This window comes from Patagioenas fasciata, chromosome 12, assembly GCF_037038585.1.
Source record: "Patagioenas fasciata isolate bPatFas1 chromosome 12, bPatFas1.hap1, whole genome shotgun sequence".
Classification (NCBI taxonomy): Eukaryota; Metazoa; Chordata; class Aves; order Columbiformes; family Columbidae; genus Patagioenas; species Patagioenas fasciata.
In genome coordinates, this window is record NC_092531.1 from 19,520,196 (window position 1) to 19,536,773 (window position 16,578).

General features: G+C 48.9%; 1 protein-coding gene across 2 annotated transcripts in view; it reads right to left on the reverse strand.

Moving 5' to 3' along the window:
* Window positions 1–1,892: 1,892 nt before the first annotated feature.
* Window positions 1,893–16,578, reverse strand: part of ST8SIA2 (ST8 alpha-N-acetyl-neuraminide alpha-2,8-sialyltransferase 2) — a 31,983-nt gene continuing 17,297 nt past the window's right edge. For both annotated transcript variants that reach the window (XM_071814004.1, XM_065847473.2), the window contains 3 exons: window positions 15,886–16,143; window positions 13,367–13,660; window positions 1,893–4,390 (listed from right to left, as the gene is read on the reverse strand). In XM_071814004.1, the coding sequence (XP_071670105.1) occupies window positions 4,105–4,390; window positions 13,367–13,660; window positions 15,886–16,143 (838 nt within the window). In that variant the 3' untranslated portion in view covers window positions 1,893–4,104. The remainder of the gene's footprint in view (window positions 4,391–13,366; window positions 13,661–15,885; window positions 16,144–16,578) is intronic.

The window sequence follows — 16,578 nt, forward strand, 5'->3', positions numbered from 1 at the left end:
CGGGCTCTGCAGCTTGACCAGAGGAGCTGTACTCCATGCCAGTGCAAGATACGGGCAAGATCTTCCCCAGGAGAGCAACAGCCACATCACTATTTATGTATACATACTTTTATAGGAAGAACAAAAGTGCTGTGCTGGTGCGTTCCTCCTCCACACGGCTGTGCGGCACATACAGAGCAACGAGCGTGGCGAGGGCCGAATTAAACTTCTCATCTGAAGGATGATTGTTCACCCTGGTCAGGGCCATAGTGACAGGCTTGCTCCTGGAGCTTCGTTCATCGGGGACTAAAATCACTGGGGGAGTCAAGGGCAGAGGAAAAGAGCAGCGAGCACGTGCTCACGGTGATGCTCGGGGTGTTTTCGTGGCTGGGCTGGCTGTTGGCCCGGGGACACGAAACAGCATGTGGCAGATCTGAAGGCTGGGATGTAACCACGTGAAGCATGATTGAAAAGAAAAGCAATTCTGGCAGCTGTGCTTCTGGCTGTGCTGTGGCTGAGCAGCCAAGACCAGACCCTTATCCCCAAGCTGTTGGAAGGGGAAAATGCACCAGTGGTACACGGCGAGGAAAACAGCATTGGGTTTGGCCAGAAGCACTAGTGCCCCAAAAGACACTCTGAGAAACACAGCCCCAAACTGTAGGCTTGCGTAGAGACTCAAGTTTACCGCTATTTTGCAAATGTGTTACCATTCAAAGGCCTTTTGGCACAAATGTGCTAAACCCATGAGAAAGAGATTCCCATCCCAGAGCCACCAGCATCACCAGTTTGGGCTGGCCTCACTGCTGGGGGCAGCAGCGGGACAGAGGAGCAAAGACCTAAGCGAGCCTACTGTCATTCAGGGCAGTTAAACACATTGACGGTGCAGCACGTGCACCTGCATCCCTGCCCAAATAGCATCAATACTCTTTTTGTTTCAGTTTTGACAACAGGAAAGCCTTAATTGGGCATGAAGCAATTTATCAAGGAGCAGCCTGGTACGGCTGTCAGGTCCCTACAGCATCTGGCAGCTGCTTTGCTGCAGCCCCATGGCTGCACGACGGCTGGTGCCTGCCCCAAAATAGCATCCAAGTATTGCAATCACTGCCACTGCCTGTGCGAGCAGAATGTGAACCCAAAACCCCACTCCTGCTCCTCATAAACAGCACACGGCTTTACAGCTTGCTGGGGCTTGGCCGAGCCAGGTCCTGGCTATTTGCTGGAAACAAAGATGATAATGTGTGTTTCCAACTCAGTCTTCAGCTTGCCAAGAGATGCAGGAAATGATGGACTGACTGCCCTGGGAACCACCTCAAAGTGGCATCACCCTCAGGAGACACCCCGAGAACCAGACCACAGGATTTGACACAACCCACTAAAGCAAGGGGAAATTTCTAGATTTTTTGTGTGTGTGTGTGTGTGCGCACATAAATTCAGTAAAAACCAACCTGCATAGCAGTGAGGTGAAATGGGAGCTCAGCCATTGATTTTGATAACTGCAGGGTCTTACTCTTGGCTTAACGTATTTTTAAAACTGCGGTGAGCAGGAGCTATTCTGGGAATAGAAATATCACCAGCAATTTCATCCCCCTGAATAATTTGCCTATAACTTGCCTGTGCTTTGATCCAGAAGTGGCTCCAATGGCACCACAAATCCTTTCTCCCATCCCCTTTTCAGCCTCTCCGCACATCTGTGTTGTCACCTCTGCAGGCACAGTGAGGACATCCTGGTGGCTTCCGATGTCCCCCTGGCAGAGCATGGACATCCACCCCAGATGGGCAGGTACGCCCAGCCTTCTCCTCTCCATCACTGGCAAAAAAGGTTACAGGATCTTCCCATTTAATTGGCATGGCATTTTATAGCCTTTCTCCCCTTCTAGTCAATGAAAATAAATAAAAAATAAATCCCCTGCACATTTATTTCCTTTCTTGTATTTTTATTTAAAAAGAAGGTTTGCTAACAGCAATCAGTACCACGGCCCTCAATACAACAGTTGGCTTTAGCAGTCCCTGTGGCTCCATCCCTACCCCGTCCCTCCTCCGCACAGGGGACAAACCAGGGAATCATCCAGCTTTAACAACCTCTCCTGAGTCACGGGAAGCTCCTCGGGATTGCAGACTACTTCCATCTCGCAGTTTTATTCTTTGTCTCCTCCTGTCTCAGGAAAACCCAGCGGCTTAAGATGAGGTGCACAGCCAGGTTTAGCTTCATCGTGCAATTAAACTCAAGTAAAAATAAAAAAGCTAGGTTTAAGAAAAAAATTACATAAAAGAAATAATCTTCTGGAGTTGGAAAGAAGAAACATCCTCTTGGTAGCGGATTAGCCCACATTTATCCACTGTAATGTTGCTTATACCATAATCTTAGGCATCTTCATCTGACACTAATTAGCAGGCTGCAGGCTCCTATGGGTACAGTAGCTTCTACGTCCCAGAACATGAAAGTGCGGTTTTCCTTTCGCCACTTTAAGCACACAGTTTTTAAAGAGACAACTTCAAATATTTCAGCCCCAAACTGTCCACTTTTCAACGTAAAAAAACACATCAGTAGGAGGCACAAAAGGTGATGAAAGCCAGCCACGGAAACATTGCAGCACGTATCTGAGGCTCGCCTGTGTTGTGTTATTTACTCTCCCACAAATTAAACCCAAACTGCACTCACTGAACCCCAGACTCACCCGCATTCTGGCACTGAGCGCTAATTAGGAGACAAATAGAGTAGGCTATAGAAGCAGAAAATTGAACAGGCTTTCAGACCAATCTAGTTGTTTCCCTTATAAAATCCCAAACTTAGAAGAAAAGCAGATGTGGTTATAAAAACATCTTTATATTTTGGGTTCTCTCTGAAAAAAAATGGACAATTTCTTGGACATTCATCACTAGGCAAGCATCCCATTGAGATCCATCTGACATCCCATTTAACGGTTCAGACTAAGAGCTAATCAGAGCTTGAAAGAAAGGAGAGAGCAGGACTTCAAGTATACAGCACTGTATGCTGGTTCTTTGCGGAGAAAGTGAAAATAAATTATTTAGACTTGACAAAGTCCCTTGAAGTCCCACAAGTTCTTTCTGCTTGGCTGGGTCTCAGGCCTATCACCAATATTTCAGTGGTTATTTTTGGAGAGGGAGGCAGGCTGCTTAGCAGGTAGCATTTGGGAATTAAGAGCTAGATGTACTTATGGTTTTCACGAGCCCTGACAGATGTTGAGTGTCTTCCACCATAGCACAGTAAGACACTTATTACTAATGGTGCTGGTTTCCAGCAGCAAACCTCCTCCCTGCCACATTCCAGCATCTTTGTTCCTTTTGAAATTGTTCCTTAAGAAAGGAAGAGAAAATACATGCTAGGCATCCCCCTCGCCACCCGCCCGGCTCAATGCCAATGTGCCTGTTCTCTGGAGGCCCTCACATCTCTTCTCTGAGCAAATGTCACCGGGATCAGCCTAGCAGAGGTCCCCACCACTTCCTGGAGATCACACTGCAGCCCAGAAGGCCTCTCCCTTGCCTCTCCGAAGGCTGCGCTCAGCCCGGTGGTCCATGTTTCGGGTGGATCTGTGCATGACTGTGCCAGGCACTGGCCCCTGCTGGGCAGGAGATGGGTCCTGCTTGGTGCCACAGGCAGTCCCTCGGCTATGAGAGCCGCCAACAAACCTTCCCTGCCCACCCCGCTCCCTGCCCCTTCCCCTCCCCACCACGAGCACGGGGCCAAGAACGTGCCTTGCTGCAGAGCGCCAGCGTCCTTGGCCAAACAAACTAACTACCAACCTCAGACCAGTCACGACAAACGGTTTAACGTTTACCCATCATCTAACATATCCTCAAAAACCAAGGCCACCGTTCACACCTCTCGGACGTAGGTCGAACGCCCTTCCAAGCCCAGCAAACCCCCAGCAAGGGGTCTTGCCAAGGCCAGTCACGTCAGATGCTCCCGCATCTCTCCTGCCCCTTCCTTGGTGAACACCAAACAGTTATAATACTCAGGTCAATATATATAGGTACCACGTATGTATATTTGTGTCGCTGTTCTGCGCGTTAACAAAGACAAACAACCCCCACCAGGCACCACTCGTCCTTTCTGCCCCCTCCCCTTCCTCCCATGGCTGTGCAGGAATGTGGCCAGGGACCACCCTACGTGGCCCCATCGCACTCCCCCACTGTCAGCTTCAAGGCTCCTTGCTGGTGCAGCGTCTTTAAGGCTTTGAACTCCAAGGGCATGGTGTGCGGGCTGGCCTGCGAGGTGTAGCCGTACTTCAGGCTGTCATAGTAGTGGTACTTGACCGGATTCTGGTTCTGGTCCAGGGGAAAGGGCCAGAAGCCGTAGAGATAGATCTGGTTGCAGAATCGGGTGGCTAAGGTGTACATGAGGAGGCCGGTGGTGGGTCGCTTGATGTGCACCTTGTTTGTTAGCCAGTACCTGCAAAGGGAGAGTAGAGGAATCACAGAACAGTTTGGGTTGGAAGGGACCTTAAAAGCTCATCCAGTCCAAGCCCCTGCCATCAGCAGGGACATCTTCAACCAAATCAGGTTGCTCAGAGCCCTGTCCAGCCTGGCCTTGAATGTTTCCAGGGATGGGGCATCTACCACCTCTTTGGACAACCCATTCCAGTATTTTACCACCCTCAATGTAAAAACATTCTTCCTCATGTTGTGCAAGTTATTTCCCCCACCCACAAAGCTTGTGTCTTGCACATTTTCTCTCTCCAGCCTCTGACTGAGATATATTGGTAATTCAAAGTGAGAGGTTTCTGACTAGCAGAAGAGTTCTCCATGCCAAGGAAAAGGCTCTCTAGGGATTGCTTCATGAATAAGCATCCTCCTGCACTCTGTCTGGCAGCTACATCACACTTGTTGCTATGGCATTGAAGCATCTCATGCCTCGACAATCCTTTATGAAAAACAAATTGCTTGTAACGGTGGCCTTCAGTACTTCAGCCTACAATTATCTTCCAATCAACCAAGGAGAGATCGATACCACAGACCAAACCATCCACACGTCAAGTAGACTCCAGCAACCCCTTGAAGCAGACACACTCTCACACATACGAGCTGATGATTTTCATTGACAAATGAAGATTTTTTACTCTGACAGTAAACACAACAGGGCTGTAAAAATGTTTTGCCTTTGGAAAAAAGGGTCACCATGCTGAAAGAGCCAAAACACACTGCCGGGTTCCCGTTACATCCAGAGACTGCTACTGTGATCCTGCACCAAAATACATCACCACGCTCTGCAACATCAGTCCATGAAACACACAAAATGGCATATTGCAATATATAATATGCGATATGGAGGTCAGCTGTGCTTGCTGCTGAAAAGTGAGTTAGTTATTATGAGGGATGACAAAAAGAACAGGGGAAAGATGCACTCTGTAGTGATGCATGAGCAGAAACACTATCAGCAGTTGTACTTTGAGCTGCCGATAAAAGTTACTGCAGCATCAACATCCCCTAAGAAGATGTTTCCAGCACCCAGTGTTTATTGCACAGGCAACTTATCTGGTTTGCTCAGCAGAAAATCCCTGTCAGAGGAGCAAAATCAGAAAGCGAAGGGTTTGAGGGAGGTAGATGATGTCCCTCCTCCCCCACAGCAGGCAGGGATGGTGCGGGCAGCGCATCCCACCATGTCACAGACCGTTTAAGATTATTTTTAGTAGATATTTCAAAGGGCCTGAGTTCAGGTGAGTGACTGGCAGTGCTTTGAATAAAAAGCGTAAGGAAGCAGAGCAAAGCACGTGGCCCTTCTGTGCTCTCACCCAGAGGTCTGGGACCTGAACTGGATCCTGCTGTCACACGCGGAGCCGTGGGAAGTGTCTCGCTCCTCATTCGCACTTTCCGCTGGGCTCTGGAGGGTCTGGCACTCAGACAGTGGGAACCCTTGGGAGAGCCGAGCCTTAATCCTGCAAATTAGCTTTTCATGAAAGCCATGAAAATTTAGCAACCAAGGCACAAAACGTACTTGCTTGTTCTCAGCCAGATAAGAGAAAAATTGACATTTCTGGTGAATTACATTCTGGAAGCAGAGTGACCACCTTGGCATGTGCCAGAAGGGCACGGCAGGGCTTACTGGGGTCCCACACCCCAGGGGTGTCCAAGTACCTGTAGCTTTAGCAAAAGACAAGTACGATGTTTTGGGGAGGTCCTACTTGCCTGACTTATCTCCTCAGCATCCAGCACGAAAAAGGAGCAAGAAATTGGGGGAAAATGAGTGAGAACCAGTCTCTCAGAGGCACAGCATCAGCATTTTCTTGGCTTGCTTAGCCATATGGGTTGTGCTATGGGGACACAGCGAGGCTCGCTGCGGTACCAAGGCAATCTTCTCCCACAGGTAGTCATAAAACAGCCTCCTTACTGAGTTTATGGGTAAGCACATCAAGCCCCTGGAGTGCTGAGAGACACGGGAGATTATTACAACCATTTAACGCTGTGAATTAGGGTATCCTCGTGCAGCAGGGAAACTACTTGGGAAGAACTGTTAAGCCACATTAACTGGCTGGCTTTGGGGGAAGACAACTGTCTGGGTTTGTCCTGCAGCTGCTTTAGCCTTAAAACTCTCCTTTTATTAATTTATCAGCTGGAGCACAGAAAGATACTGGTGACCTTATGTCTGCTCAAAATATTAACTTTCGGGTTCTGTTGAGAGGCTTGGTGAACATACAACAACTTTGACAGCATGATGAAGTGACCTTTGCACATGGCTACAGGACATTTATGTGACCACCAATGTTTCAAGCATATTAATGATGACAAAAATGACCTGGGTCAAATACAGAAGCTCCCTACAGAAGGCACATTGTCCTCTGCAACCCAGCACACACAAACAGCCTTACCAAGACCCACGAGTGTGCACAACCAGTGCCCAAAGGCAGCCCTACCAGCACCAGCCCGGTGTATCCACCTCAGCAAATGCAGCTCATGAGCATTCATTCAATAATATCAGGGTAGGGAACAATCACAATTAATTTTCTGATAATAAAAATGAGAAACCTGCCTCTTTTAATCTGTATTTCCCTCTATTGCAGGCATGGCATTGTGAAAACGAGAAGGATAACAAACCTTGCTCCTACAGCATCATAAATTCTCATTGCTGGCTGCAGCTTTGGGAGGGCGTGATGGACTCCAGGCTGTCCCAGCCCACACACACCGATGACATACATAATACATAACACCCAAACTATAACACAGACCATGCCACAGCACTTGTGATTTGTTTCCTGGACAGTGAAGTGGGAAATCGTCCAGTGAGGTGAGGGGAATACTTCAGAATGACCGGTTTGTGACGGGAGCGTGGGAGCTATGCAGGAAGATATCCCTCTTATACCTACCACCACCGGCCAACTGAGACAGCGGCCACATACCTGGTGCAGGAGAGAACAGCTGGGGATGGAAATAAAACCTAATTAATTCTCTAAATCCAAATGAGATTGTCTGGGCGCACATGGGATGCTGTGTCAACAGCACACCTTTATTATGTGAGGTCCGGGATTTTAATTAGGAGGAAAGATAATCTCGAAGCAGGCAGTAATTATTTTTCCAATTGGCTACACCAATCACCATAACTATTAACTGCAACATTTCGTGGAAAGAGACAGCAATTAAAAGAGAAGAGCAAAGAGCAGTCCTGAAACCCAATACCTCCTTTCTCAGAGCCGTTCTCACAGCGTGGACCTCCTTCAGAAGCTGGTGCTGTGTCGTTTCTGTAAATAAACCCTCGGGGGTGGAAGCAGCTACAGAGCGGCATGCAGCTATGAACAGGAACCGTGATGCTGTCACGCAAAAGTTGTCCGAGGCAGCTCTTGTTTCGGATCATGATAGTGACAGATGGAAAATGCCATCACATCTTCAAGGCCATCTTTCATAAAGTGGCAGCCTAGATACAAGCCCTAGCACCTATTTGAACTAATACTTGGTATCCCAGGCCAGAGGCTTCAAAAGCAGCCCAGGGAGCCTCATCCTAGCTGGTAGGTGGTTCTGGTTGTTCCTCAGCAACGCCAATTTCTCAAAAAAGTTTCCAAGAAAATGAAGAAGTCTCTGAAGCAAAACTGCACTGCAGCCACGGAGGAAGTGACCACTATATTCAGACCTTAAAACCCACTGGGAATCCTTCAGGAGACAATGCTCATCCTCCCCCAGCATCACTGAACTCGGGAGCAGAGCCTGGCCTTGATTTGGGTTGAAAGGCTGGGTGCAGAACTGCTCCCTGCAGGCACTGTTTTGAGGACCGACAGCGAGCACAGGGTCTTGCTCTGTGCTTACCCATCACCTCCTGATGCACTTGAGAAAACCCTTAATTAACTTGTACCCTCCAGGTTAGGGTTAACCTGCAGGATAAAATGAAGAGAAAATCCATCGCCCGGGTGAAATGAATTAAAAACTCAGGTCAATGAAGAAATGAAGTTTCAGCAGTATCAGCTGCATTATTTAGTGATACAAATCAGAATAGCTGAAATAATGCAATTTCAGACCCTTTTAAAACAGCTTATCATAAAAGTGTGATACAAACACAAGCTGCTGTGGAGGTGCGAGTCCTCGACTGTCAGAAGCGTATTATCAGCCTGCTACACACATCCTACTCCCATTAATACGCATGAAAATACAGGTACAGATAATCAGAGCGAGTGCCCCAAAAGTGCTCCACGCTCATGTTGGTGCAGGTGAGGACTGGACCCATCTGTGCTGGCAGGGCACAGCACGTATCCCTGCTCGAATGGGCATTTCCCCATCCAGATTCCTGCTAATGCTTCCAAACGCTGGATCTGCAGTCAGAGTTGGGCTTTATCCCCAGGCTGGGCAAAGCCCAAACACCAAATCAAGCCTCTGTGTCTAGACTGGACCTGTACTGGGTGGTTTGAGTCCGGTTTTGGTGACTTGGTGCAAGCAAATCAGCACTGAGTCATGGATAAATAACTCTTTTCACCTCCAGGTCTTGAGCTCTGTGATGTCCTTTCAAATATACCATGGTATTCAACACCCGCAAGTTAAAGCATTTCCAAACAGACGGAAGAAGAGGAAAGTAACTGGGAAGAGGATTACCCAATTTCTTTCCCCTTTCCTTCTTTTGACAAAAAAAAAAGACTAAATCTTCTTCCTGATTAAGCAGGACAAATTAACTGCCTTGGGGTCCCAGTGCAGACACATGACAGCTCAGGCACCATGTGCCTCAAGGGCAGAATATTTGTGGGATATCCACCGATCTAATCCACACATGGCTTTATGGGGCACTTGTTATCCTACCCCAGTCACACACTTGTGTTATTTCCACACCCTACACCCTTTGATGATCATCCTTCACCAAGTGCAAGACCACTGTCCGTAAACCTTCTGTGAGACTGGACAGGGAGGGCTTTAAGGAACGAGTCTCAGAAGGCAAATATTTCGGAGAAAAGATAAGCTGGGAGAGCTGTGAAAAAGAAACCAGCAGCTCAGGTTTGATGTGTACAATGGGTTAGAGAAAAGAGGAGCCTGTGGAGGGATGTAAAAGAAAGAGGTGATGCGATCAAAGCAGCAGGTTAGGAGAATAACCTGTACACATTTGTCCTGCATGGCTACAAGCAAGGCAAGGCTGATGGAAAGGATGCGGCACAATCGGGACACCGGGTGAGGAGGGACCGGGGCGGGTTTCCACCACGGCTCATGGATGGGAGAGGCAGCCTCTGAGCAGCATTGCCTTGAAAAAACAGCAAAGGCTTAGATGTTGTTTGGGTGTGAGGACTCTGAGAGGCAAAGATGAATCCAACTTGTGCCTCATCAGGTTGCACTTCTGAGGATACATGGTAGAGCTGCACTATGCAAGCTACGGACCCCAAGCAAAGCAATCACTGTTGTGAAGAGCATGTGGGACCTGTCATGGCTATTTGGATGTTAAACCTAATGGGAGACCTAGCCAAGGAGCTGGAAGACTTATTGATTTTTTATTTTCTTTCAAGAAGCTCTTAACAAAATCTTATGGGATTAGAATTGGTTACTGCCAAGAGACCCTTGTGATGGACACAGTGAGAAACACTAGACTAGATTATGCAAGGCAAACTGAAACGTGTCCATGAATTCTCCACAAGGAGTGATAGTCAAACCTCCAGACACAATTATTTTCCCTTGCTTCCTGCATTTCATGTTATTTCTCTGACAAAAGCCGCTTGGCAATAGGGATTACAAGGCTTTTTGGAGACACTAGCAGACGACTTATCTGGGGCTTGCTTGCTTCCCAGCCAGGAGACGAGCACTGCACTCGCCAGATGAATTGCTCAGGAGGCATTTTATAGAATCTTTGCAAAGTGAGTCATGCGCCCCCAAAACACATGGCAGCGTCCCCGTCCCCATGCGCTGGCTCCCTGCCATGGCACAACTTTCCTCCTCAGCCTCGGCTTCCTCTGAGCTCCTCCATCAAAATGCTGGTGGTTCTCTCTCCTCCTGGCATGAAGATGGGCAGTTTAACCATGTAAGACGAGGCTCCATCCTATTGCACAGATTATCCAGAATCATCAACACAAAAAGCTATCAGCAAAAATTTAAGGCACCCTCACAGCTAGGAAGGTGATGTCTCAAATGATGCTGTTAAGGGCAACAAAATCAAATGGTTTTTACTTATCTTGGCAACGCGCAGTCTACAGATGCCCCAAATGCACTGAAAATTACAGGAAAAAATGCTCGATTGCCACTGAAATGCATTCTTGTCTGGGGAAAAGCAGAGCAGGACAATAAATACCGTGGTTCAAGGAGGAGTCAAGAATTACAAATGTATTTCACTGAAAGTGAAGGAAGAAAAGGCAAAGCTTTTGTAACTGAATTGAAGTTGGCTAAGATAATATTGGTCTTTGTAGAAAGTGCTATTCCTTGAAAAAAAAAAAACATATAAAAGAGTGTCTTGGCTGAAAGACTTCCCCCATTTCTTTGTGATTTCCAAATGAACTCAGGATAGATTATAAAGGGTAGTTTTAACCAGCGAACAAGACGGGACATCTCTGCACCTGCAGCCACTGTAGCACAGCGGGGTGCTATGTGGGGCTTTGTGGATTACCGACTCTCTGCTGCATGCTACATGCCACAAAATGTATTTGTGTCACAAATCTCAGATCCATCAAAGAGAAGCGTAGTGCTATGAACCAGTATGATCCTCAGAGAGAGCTGGAGAAAGTCACTGGTGACTATATTCCTGTAAGAGCAAGGAGCTCATCAAGTAAAAATATATGATCATAGAAATTAGACAGTATCATGGACTATGAATAAGTAAACTTCTAGTGATTATGGTCAGTATGAACTGATGAAAGACTCCTTCCTCATCCCAAACTACATCGCACGAATTGCCCTGAGCAGATGATCAAGACAACCCTACAGGTACCTGAGAGACTTCCTATATAGCACCAAGAGCATCAGCCCACCCTCCTCCTCAGCTGTGGCCAGTGCGTTCAATACTGTCCGAATGACTCTTAAATTCACCCCTGAGTCCAAACCCTTTCCCACTGAGGAAAGGGTTAACGTTGGCTTTAGTTTTCCCCCAAAGAGCACAGCCCTTTGCCCCCAGCCCTGGGTGGTCCCTGGCTCCTTGGCCAGGCTACAACACACTGGACAGGCGCTGGAGTGCTCCCATCAGTTCTGGCTCTCTGAGGGGGCTGCAGTTTTAATTACATTAATCGTTAATTAGTAGGTATCCTGGTTTTCCTGCTGCTAAGTGTAAGAGCCAGGAGGGCAGGTCAGGCAGCAGCTCCTCTGGCTTAGAGGGCAACCCCTGATGAGGATCAGCCCTGGCTTCTGCAGTTGTAATTGAATTAGTGCTGTCTCCGTGCAGCTATGATCCACCTTTCTCCACTGCCCCACAGCACAGTGGCCAGCCCAAAGCACAGGCCGAGGTCTCGGCGGTAGCTCAGATCGGGTACTTAGAGCTCATCTTCAGCATCAGTCACATCCCACCACGTGCTGGTACCACATCCATCCCAGACACCCACCAACAGTGGACACTTCACTCTCTCACTGGTCTGACTGGTTGCATCCCTCTGAGCCCTGGCAAGTTTTCAGAAGCCCAAACCCATGTGCCTTGCACAGGACCCCATTAAAACCCACAGGACACTAACACGTGCAAAAGGAAGACACTGCTCTGACCCACAGGGGAGAGGGTGCATCGCTCCATGCACCGAGAGACAGCGCTGAACCCACGGCCTTGTCCCAAAATCTCTACGCCCCCCTCAGCCAGGCAGGACCTGCTCTGTGGAAGATGCTCAGGCACAACCGGAGTTCCAGCCAGCACGGCTGGACTGCAGGGCTGCAGCACAGGAGGGCCAGGAAGGTTCCCTGAGTTGGAAGATAAGCTCAGCAGCAAAGCTTATCGAGGCATCCTCCTCCTCTCCCGTGGGAAAGCGATGCCCAGCCTTTGCCAATCCCCCTGTAAAGCTTCCCACGGGAAGTTTCTGGCACCAGGAATGGTTGCCAGCACAGGATTAGCAGCCTGTTGATTTAAAGGGCTTATTACAGGAGCTTAATTCTATTTTGACAGATGAAAGTAAGTCAATTACAGCTAGAAATAGCTCAGAATTTGGGTTATGTGTTTTGTGTGTTTTTTTTTTCCCCTCCAACTATTTTTCCCCTGACAACTATTGCCACTAAGCCATCTCCAGCGTAAGCCACCACCAGCCTAAACTCCCTAAATGAATGATGACTCTCTCTATAGAAATAAAGAAAGAAACCAAGAGCCCCAACCCATTTACAGGGAAGTCTCACCCCCAGAGATCTCTTTCTTTTATAATCCCCCATCCCCAACACACCTGTGTCTCCCACACACCTGCAGTTGCAACAAGAGAGCAGAAAGACCTTTTCCTTCTCTTCCAGTAAGACCATTCACCACCATCTAGTGCTATTTATCTGATCAGCAAGACCAGACCACGTCAGTCCTCTCCTTGTCTTGGCTGGTCAATTAAAGTGAGCAATGCAACTAGTACCATCACAGGAGCTTACAGGCTACACCTGTACAACCCTGGTCCTCTGCCACCGCGAAGCCCGTTCAGGGTACCACAAGTTTCTTGACCTAAAGAGCTGTGTGAGACTTGCATGTGTCACTCAAGCACAAGGTGACAAACCTCACTGGTAGCTCATCACACAGATGTTTCTCCAAGGAAAGCTCTAACCACAGGTTGGGAGTTACGGTGACACACAGGCTTACAGCCAGGAAAGCACTGGAAGGCTTAGGCTTGCTATATCACATGGTTAAAGAGCTCAAAGAGCAGAGTGGGGAGCCCCTGCTTGTGAGGTGGTCTCCAGGTCTCATCTAGGGACCCGCCACCACCTCTGGAGTCCTCATGGTCTGCAGAAAGAAAAAGCTTGCGCCTCTAGCACAAACCCATCCATCGCTCTCCAGCTCAGGAGACCCACGAAATCCTGGCTCCCAGCGCACCAGAAACATTCTCACCCTCGGACAGCGTGCAGCAGGCGCAGCGAGGGGTAGGCAGTCCTGACGTTGATGTGGTGCTTCAGGATGAGCTCGTTCACCCACTCCACTCGCTCCTTGCCGCCCTTGGCCATGAATGCTGGGATCCAGAGGATGCTGCCGTTGAGGCTGTGGAGGCGTTGCAGCAGCTTCTCCCTCCACGTCTCGTTCACCAGGTCCTCGAAGGCCCGTTGGATGACTGAGGGGTTCATAGTCACCAGGTCTGTCTTCAAGCCCACGTCCTGTGAGTACTCCTGGACAGGGGCCAGATTGCACCTGTGAGGGGAAACATCAAACAGCCCTTTAAATAGGACATAAGAGAGGGCAGCGACAAACGTGAGGGGTGTTTGATGCCAAAAGCCAGAGCCAGTGACAGACGTATCTATTCACCCTCATTTTTGGGAAGAGAAGGAGGAGGGAGCATGAGTCTCTGCAATAAATTAGAGTGACTCTGACCTGGTAATGATGAACCATCCTAATTTAAGGCCATCATTCCTTGACATGCTGGCATGTGCATGCATATTGCTCTGGGGCAACGCTAATAATGGACATAACTTTGTTGTCTGGTGGGTGGGTTTGTAGGGATCGGTGTCTCCTCTGGTGCGGTTCAAAAATATCATGTAGCGACAAACCTCCCATCTTTGCTGCCATGGCAGATTTGAAATGTAACAGCCTTTCCCAAGCAAGGAAAGCTCTTGCCTTGATTCTAGCCTTGCTGGGGTGATATTATGCCAAGTCCCTTTTCTCCTCCTGGTGAGTCTCTGCTAACAGCAGACCTGGTGACATCAGCAGTGATGATGACACCAGTGGGAGGTGGATGCCAGAATATGATCTCCGTAGGGTTTGGCTGTCTGGAGTCTGTGACCTTCAAAAAACATCACTTTCTCTAGTATTAATTGGTGTCTCAGGCTGTGCATGTGGATACAGGCTCACGTGGTCCCCTGGGAGCTCTGTGCCATGAGCTCCTGTGCCGCGCCAGGCATGAAGGCTGCGGGATAAACTGACAGCAAATCACCCTTGTTATATGGTTTGTTACAGCTCCTTGAGGGGGGATACACAGCTCTCAAGCCATGGCTGTGCCATGCATGTGGCACTGGGAAAATGGCACTGGGGACCAGCTGTCAGGGCGATGCAGAGAGATGCTCACCCAGTCCGGTGAAAACCAGAGGGTACCCGTGTGTTCACACACTGCGTGCTCTCCTGCAGTGTTTTACAGCGAACTTACAGTATTTAACGAGCAGGAAAGTTACAATATTTAACTAGCAGGAACTGAATCCTAACCATCTGCCTCGATAATCAGCCATTGCTACTGTTTTCCCTGCTTTACAGATGGGGAGACTTAGGGAATGGTATAAAGAAAATGCAGCTACTGGCAGATAGGACCCTTTTGATCTATTCACTGAAAATAAACACTGGATCTGAAGGGCAAAGCTGTATCCTGGACACAGAGCCCACTTGCAGTCATTGCCAACTTTAATCAAAAGGCTGCCTGGATGGAGCAAACCTTCCTCAGGAAGATGCAGTTCAAGTGGTGGCTCAGATAACCTACAGTGGGAAGAGCACATCCATGCCCAGACCTGCAATAGCGCACATGGTTGGGGAGAAGCTACTCAAAATCCCAATTCTTACACCCAGAAAAGCTTTTTTTCTGTAACTTTGCTGCCTGACATGAAAGTGCCTCCTTAAACTTTGCCAGAACTGCAATAAGCAATTTTTCCCTTTGCTCACTCTGGTTACACATAAGGATGCAAATTATAATGCCCCATCCCCCATGGATAGAGCAGCTGGGCTTGAGTGGGGGCATTATCCTCATTCCCACATCACACCGGGGACTGCCTCTGTGAGCCGCTGATGGATTGCCCTGTCTTCATAATAGACTCGCCAGAAAGAAAATGTCTGCACATACATAAATCATCGGCGGATACCTACAGCCCCTCAACTAACAGAGGTACACGGGTGCTGGGGAATGGGAGGGCAGATGCGCTCCTCCTCTCTACTTCAAGCATCTTCTCTAGCGAATTCAGTGTGTACCCCAGTGGGGATGAGAATCTGCTGCTGCAGGTCCATGGGCCAGTTCATCTGTGGTGACCATGGTGCTAGGGACGGAGTGGTTACAGGGGAGCATCAGACCCTGGCATGCACAAGTTTGGTGCGGCACACCTGGTGCTTAAGAACAGTGACAGGACCCGAGGGAATGGCAGGAAGATGTGCCAGGGGAGGTTTAGATTGGATATTAGGAAAATGTTCTTCATCCAGAGAGTGGTGGAGGAGGAAGTGCTTGGATCTGGGAGTGCTGGGGGTTAACAGTGCCCTGGGAGGTTTAACAGCACACTCTGAGAACACACGAGGTGCATTTACGAGGACTTGGTGGTTGGTAGAAGAGTCCGCAGCAGGACATTCACATTGGTGAACTCTATGTGTGCACATGGGGCTGCAAGGCTGCACCACATGGACTGGGATTCCAGCTCCTTTCCACCTCCCCAAATCTCCCCATCCCTTACCTTATCACGAAGCTGTGGGCGTCGATCTCAGGGCCGCAGCCACTGCTGAGCAGGACCCCCGAGTTGCCCACGATGGCGCAGGTGGGGAACTGCTTGCCCTTGAGGGGCGAGGTGCGGGGCAGCAGCTCGTACAGGTTCTGCGAGACGTTCATGGTGCTGTCCCTGTCAAAGACGTAGTGGATGATGTCCCCTGGCTTCAGCGTCCCCTTCAGCACTGAAATGTCCTTCTCTGCATCCAGGAACTTCAGGATCTGTTTCCTGAGGACAGGGAAGAAAACAGCCCCGTTAGGTGAGGTACAGAGATAATTTGGGTCACACATAAGACAACCCTTGCTTCCTGCCTGCTCTTGCTCTTTGGACAGTCCCAGCCAACTGATGCTCTCCAGGAACAACTTTCAAACAGATCTCTCTGTAACGCCTGCTCCTTCTCCATCCATCCCTTCCCAGGGCAGACTAGCACAGCCAGCCCACCTTTAGCGGGGGGTAGAAACCCTGGGTAGAAACTTCTTCCCCGCTTCAGGACCCATCACTAGTGCACACCAGTTGCACTTGGCCAGGAAAATGAGGGCTCAAATGCTCCTTGTTTTGTCGTTGCAAGGCCAGCTGGTTCAGCCAGGAATTCATTTCCAAGCGATCGCTTACAGATATGAAGCCTAGCTCAGCAGGAGATAAGCCTTTTATTTCTTTCTCGAC